The sequence below is a fragment of the Macrobrachium nipponense genome, chromosome 7 (assembly GCF_015104395.2).
Source record: "Macrobrachium nipponense isolate FS-2020 chromosome 7, ASM1510439v2, whole genome shotgun sequence".
Taxonomy (NCBI): Eukaryota; Metazoa; Arthropoda; class Malacostraca; order Decapoda; family Palaemonidae; genus Macrobrachium; species Macrobrachium nipponense.
This window is the reverse complement of record NC_061109.1, coordinates 93,874,441-93,881,360: the sequence shown is the minus strand read 5'-3', so window position 1 is coordinate 93,881,360 and position 6,920 is coordinate 93,874,441. Positions and strand designations below refer to the sequence as shown.

At 40.1% G+C, this 6,920-nt stretch overlaps 1 protein-coding gene across 1 annotated transcript in view; it reads left to right on the top strand.

Annotated features, from left to right (window-relative positions):
• Positions 1-963: 963 nt before the first annotated feature.
• The window catches only part of LOC135217163 (mitogen-activated protein kinase 1-like), a 101,948-nt gene continuing 95,991 nt past the window's right edge, over positions 964-6,920 (top strand). Inside the window, exon 1 of the mRNA XM_064252882.1 lies at positions 964-1,115. Coding sequence (XP_064108952.1) covers positions 1,000-1,115 — 116 coding nt within the window. The 5' untranslated portion in view covers positions 964-999. The remainder of the gene's footprint in view (positions 1,116-6,920) is intronic.

The following is a 6,920-nucleotide window of genomic DNA, read 5'->3' as shown; positions in this document are numbered from 1 at the left end:
AATAATCTAAAGTTCATCGCACCACTTTAATTTCAACTTAGCCAGGTTCATTTCTCAGTTACGAGATCCCATATTTAACGCTGTATCCAAAAACACAATTAATTGTTCTACTACTGTACCTTACATGTTAAAACAGATATGTTTGTGTTTCATGATAAAAGGGTTGTCGTCTAAATCAAGTATATGCTAATTTTGAAATAATTACGGAAACACTGTGTTTTCATTGCCGTGAAATATCTGTGTGGCACAGAATACCTCAGCATTATTTTAAGATTAGGATGATGGTACAGTCGCAGGGTATCCTGTACAAAGGCGATAAACAAACATCTTGGCCGGATGTCCCTCCTAATGTTACAAGTAACAGGTCACCTGTACGCACCACGATAATGTGCTACTATGACGAACAGCATAAGCCTGGAAATGAATGATCTAGTTCACGCCACATCAGGTTGCCGTAATGCTGCACTGTTTTCATGGTTAGCTTAATCAGCATTCAACGAATCTTTTGTAAAATAAAATGATGCCTACTTTCTCATTACTTTGGTACTGCTGCTTCATTATGACGTCACTTTGCGGTGTATTTGAAAGGATTGTGAAATGTAATTAGACTATATTCACCTTTTACACAGCATGATATACTCGCTTGTTGTTGTAATACAGTGTTATTTATTGTATATTTCTAATTTACTGCACTTGTGAAAAATACCTCAGTATTTTTATCAAAGGAGAAGTACAACGTCAATCAGGTTCCAGTAATATTTTTTTAACTGATCAATAAATAAAATTTCAAGTCGCTGAAAAGTAGATGGCAGTGAAGAAAAAATAAACATTATCATTTAGTGAGAGATCGTAAAAGGAATAGCGATCCACTCGGAAGTGACTTTGTAAATAAAGGGCACTACAAATCTTTTAAAAGTCTACGCATCATTGTTACTGAGAAACAGAGACATCCTCGCAGTTAGTTGTTATCTGGACGCCATCAGAGAAGCACTCAACACCATGACTGAAGAACGACCAACTGATGGGGGGGAAATTGTCAGGTGTCAGTTGTTTGAGGTGGGACCTCGATACTTCAATTTAGCCTACATAGGAGAGGGAGCTTATGGCATGGTGGTGTAAGTATAGCCGAGGAATTCCCATCTATGTGACAGATTAAGTGTGTACGGGAGGAAGAAGATGGACCTGTTGTGCAGCTCTGGATTATTGATCAGTGTTGGTGCCGTGATGAAAGGTACGGTAGGAAAGCCCACGGAGAGAAAGAGGGAAGAAGAAAGGAAAGAAAGGCGGATAATAAAGGTTTTTGACAAAGGACTAGACGAATAGATTTGGACTGATCGTATTTGTTTGTTTATGAGCCTGGGAGGAGGGCGGTGGGGAAGGCATATTCTCCTTAAAGGCTAGCGAGCCTAGTGGGCACTCCCACAACAGGATTGTGCCGATGGTCCTGTCTTCCAAACAGCCCTTTAGGTTGGTTAGCCTCCGTGTGAGGCCAACTCTTGCATTTCACGTCGTTGTCCCCGAAAATGGGTTCAACGGTGGGCTGCTCCATCGTACCTAGCAGTAGGGCGGGCTCGTCACCAGCCTGTGACTTCTTAGGTTAGCGGGCTGGCTTTTGGGTGAGGGATTTGGGTTAGGCTAGTGACGGTACTACTAGGATGCTGCTTACTGTGGCAGTGGCTAGATTGACCTAAGTTCTTATTTGGGTAAATTTAAAGGAAAGGTCCACTGGAGGGTAGACCTTTTCTATAACTCTTAGCAATACCTACTTATACTCTGTTCTTTTTCATCTGTCCATCCGCCTGTGGTTTTTTTGTATGGTAACACTGCGTCCCGGGCTTTAGATAGTTACGCTATGTGTAAGTTTTAGGTAAATAAAAGGATATCTGGGTGTACATTTGTAACTGAAAAGTGTTTTAATAATTTACTGTATGCGAATTAGCTACACCATTAATATTCGAAATAGGATATTATTATAATCGTTGAATGTAAGCTGAATGTAACTATCTAAAGCCCGGGACGCAGTGTTACCATACAAAAACACCACAGGTGGATGGACAGATGAAAAAAAGTATATAATAGTACTGAATAGTGTGTAGGCATAAGGTAAAGTATCGAATGGCCGACCCTTACCGTAGCGCGGCCACCTTTCCGAAAAAGTATATACTTTAACATGTCCTGTAACCCAGGATAGACATTAGTCAAGAGCCAGCGTTTCAAAGCAACACCTCGAGACCTCTACTTTCCTCTCGAAGTAAGTTTTTTCTCCCAAGTCACAAATTAAGGCCTTGATTTCCGATTTTCAGGAAGGTGGTCATGCTATGGTAGAAGCCAGCCTTCGCTTATTTTACCCTAATACAACACAAGCAAGACAGTTTGAGAAATTTATTGAGATAGGTAGTAGTGAGAAATTGTCCATCTTTTGTTGATGTTTATACATTCATGCCCAAAAGGCTGGTATTTTACATGGCAGAAGCTCCCTTGGACACTATGTTTAACCTACTACTACGCAGCCCGTCGGGGATGAAAATAGAAATAGTATAGACAATACATTGTAAAACGCTCATTACCTTGGTAAATTTCTGAGATTATTTCACCTGTACTATGTTATATTACACCCTTTTTTAAAATATACAGCAAAATTATATTGAATCTCTTCATGCAGCCATCTCCTTTATAATTACCTTTTAGGACTATTTGTACAATGCTGATTGGCAGAGCTAAAAAGAAACATTTTTTAGCTATATATACAGGGTTCCACAACATGGCTAGTTTTCTTAAAACCTGTGTACTGCCAGGTTAGCAGGCCTCCCATATCTGTGTGCTTTGTTTAGACTAGATCAAGTGTGCCAGTTGTAAGCTATCCGAGGCCCAGCAGAGAGATAAATTTTTGTAGACTTCATGATCTTTTTAGTTCACCACTGTTAATTCTTTTCAGTCTTGCCAATTTGAACATCTTTTTTTATATTCTGCCTCTGTCACAATTGAATAGGCCTCTTGAGTACAGTTTTTGAAAGGAGAATTATTCGACTGTAACTGACTTTGTTTATTGCTTCTATACCATACAGTGACCTGCCGCAGACTGACACCAAAAATCAGTAAACAAATTATTTTCCTTGTGGTGAAATTATCAAGGCTAGCCCAAGTAACACTTCATTTCTAACTAAAGTGGTATAGAAAGAGTTTTTCAAACTGATAAAATACAAAGGACTAGGCCTAGAATTAGTAGTTATGGGGTCATTGTAAAATTATACAGCAGATAAATGCACACAGTGACTGCATTACATATTTACCTGTTGTGAATATTAATTGTTAATTGAAAGCTTAACTGTAACTCATTATGTTAAATTATTGAATTCTGAATGGTTTTGTACTGGGTTTTATTTAAAGTTAGAATTGTGAATGGTTTTGTACAGGATTGTATTTAAAGTTTACAAAATTATCTTTAAAAAATGAATTATAATTTAATGTTTATAGTCAGTAGCGTATTTCAAATGTCATATAATGTATGTTCTCCATAGGCAAAATTTACTGCAGTGATGCAGTGTGATGTTCACCCAGGAAGTATAGGGTAGACTTCAAAATCAGATGGGATACATACATGCAGAACGTGGGGTCTTATTAACATGGGTGATGGGAGGCGAAGAAAATTAATTGAGAGATTACTGTTGACCTTCAAATTTTGGGGCGTTTAAGGGGACCAGCTCGATGCAAAAATTCAAAATCCACGAAATTTGTTGACCTCAGACTTAAAAGTCCTAATACAGTTTTAGTGTGTTTGCCTTAAACATGACATATGTACCATAAACAGTTGTTTATTTGTCAAATTATATGGTGTGTAGTGCAGACTATACATTTCACCTAATTGAGTGTAGTACAGGACAGTATAATGTTATATTAACATTGTAGCACAAAAAAAATGGCTGCACATGCTGTATCTGTACTATGATGCTAAGGATTTGTATAATTTATTGAATTTTTAAAACTATGCAAATTTAAAAAATCTAATCTTATATGTGAGGTTATGTCCACTTCCAGTTATGTCGCACAGTGACTCAGCATTACTCAATCATCATGCAGTTCTTGCTGTACAGTTATGCACTCTCAGCCTACAAATGTTTATTAACTGAGTAGCTTTTTATCTATTTGTTAAATTGAGATGAATCCCCAGGATCCTCATTCTTCCTTGCTACATTCTGTATGTGATAGCAGGGGTGGAGAGGGTAGGGTAGGATTCTGGTGTGACCTTCAGGAAGTACAGTGAGATTTCTGTGTGCCTTATTTATGTTTTCATTTCTAGAAAAAAATGTATATGATGCAATTGCAGCTTCTGGCATTTTCTCTGGCACCGCTGTTTCTTTCTACATACAGCGTATACTTGTGTCAACTTCAATTCACTGGTAGCTGACCACATAATTGGTGGTACCAGCAATTAAATCTTGAATTTCTCTCTCCACATCATTACATTTTCTTCAGTGGGATCATCTTTCTTACCATAGAGTGCTGAGTGTACTGAACCCTAAACATCCTTATTCTATATGTGGCCATGTAGATGACTTTTGTTGTTGAACTTGAGGATTCATGGTGGCCAGGATTATTACTGGTAAGGTAGTCTCGTATGAATCCAAAAAAAAAAATATATATAGTTTTTATAGTAATTTTAGGGATCAGGATTGCCCTAGGCATGTTCTTAATGACTATAACTTAAAAGCAGTGTCAGTGTCTGTTTTTCTACCTTAAAACCAGGTGCTCAACTCCTATTGGCAATAAATGCCCTGCTGGGTTCAAAATCTGTAAAGGTAAATCTTCACCTGCTTGCTTTATTTAAGGATGAAGCTTTTTCCAGATTCATTCTAGTGTGTTTGGATTTATTGTTATAGCAGTCATGCATCTACACAAAAGTAGCTTTTGTTCATGAAACTTACCTGTCAGATATATATATAGCTGTATTCTCTGAAGTCCGACAGAATTTCTAAAACTTACGACACACGTAGTGGGAGTTGGGTGGTTAGTACCCATTCCTGCCGCTGGGAGGCGGGTATCAGGAACCATTCCCATTTTCTATCAGATTTCTTTTGCCGGTGTCGTAAACATCTGTTTACACACCTCCGCCTCAGGATTTTGGAAAACTTTTCATTGCTTGAGTATCCTCTTGACTTTTTGGTTTTTTCGTTTTGGATTGATAGCTTGGCATACGTGACTTTGGACTGTTTTGAATTTGGCTTAGTTTTTTTCCTTAAATATGTCTGGATGTAGTTCGGCTAGCGCCAGGGTGTGTTCGAAAGTGGAATGCAAGGTTAGGCTACCAAAAGCCTTGGTTGATCCTCACACATTGTGTAAAGTGTGTAGCGGGCAAGAGTGTAAATATGATTTTGTACATGGAACTTACCCAGCAGATATATACTTAGCTATAGACTCCGTCGTCCCCGACAGAAATTCGAATTTCGGTAGACACTCATATATTTTGCAATAAGGGAAATATTGATTTTTTTTTTCACTAATACGTGTATAAGTGTTAGAACTTGATGAAGGAAATATAAGATCTAACTTCCTACTTTAGGAAGTCAGAAAGCATATAACTAGATACGCTTCCTTTAGAAGCTTTAAGAGCTCTCGTACTAACGAGCAGTTAGAGTATTGACAATTCTAGTAGTTGTTGCATCCTCATCACCTTCTTACTCCACAGAATCTACAAATTCATATGTGCAAATTTGAAGATAAATGGATGGAGCTCAAAAGGCGAGCTCTAAAAAGGTAAGAAGTGAATATAGTGTTCCCAGTGCAGTGGAGGGTGCGTCTGATCGGCTCCGTAGCGCTTCCAGGCCTAGACCTCTTCCAAACTCCCAGACCCAGTGGAGGAGGAAAGTCGACAGCCGCAGGAAGGTTAGGGAGAACCCCCACCGGTCAGGCGTCCCCTCGGCAGGTTCTGTAGAACGTCCCAGACTGCCAAGGATAGCCATTGATAAGGCATCCTTAAAAAAGTGCGTCTCTTCATCTTACATCCGGAAAGACGAAGAATGTATGTTTGGAGTTTCGATGATCTAGCGCGGTTCTCTGAAAACTAAGAGAACACTGAGCAAGAGCCAGCCGCTGCCAGGAAGCCGCGTTCCAGCAAGCTAGCATGAGCTACGTTCCATTAGCCAGCAGCGAGGCGCGTTCCAGCTAACAGACTAGCGCGAGCCGCGTTCCTACAACCAAACCGCGAGCCGCGTTCTAGAAAATTTTTCTTGGTGCAAGGCGCCTTCAAAGAGACGAAGCGCCAGCCTGGCGCAAATTGCGCCAGAAAAACAGACGGCTAGAGCAAGGAGCCTTATAGTAGAGTGGCAATCAGAACGATCCTTCCATTGAACGTTTCCGGGCAAGAGGCTCTTTCTAAAAGGGGTCTAGTAGGCGCTCGGAACTATCAGGGCGCACGGGACCTTCCATGCAAGCGGAACGTTCCAGGAGCGAGTCTCCTTTCTAGCGTGCGGAACATTCCAGGCACACGGAACATTCCAGGCGCTAGGTGCAAGGAGCCAGGCGCCAGAATTTTCCTAACTCTTCTTATGAGAGAGAGGTCAGTCGCGAGGCTCCTCTTTGAGTTTTCAACTTGAGCAACTTTCCCCTGGCAAAGGTGCAAGATGTCGCACAGGCGGCCGTCGCTTTTGCCAGAAGGATTCTGATACTAAGAGAAGCCATTTTTTCATTATTCAGAGGACTCTCTCCTTCATTCATGCTCTTCCCTCGTTATGAAGAGGCAAGAGCTTTGGGAGTTTTCTTATAAGAATCTCATCGACGTTTGGGTATGATGGCGGATAGGAAATATCTACTTCCTTCCGTAAACCTACAGATGAACAGGAATTCTGTCTCTTCCATGATTTATGAGGAAATCACGAAGATTTAAAGAGTTCCTGGATTAACTTCCTTTCCTAAGGAGATATATA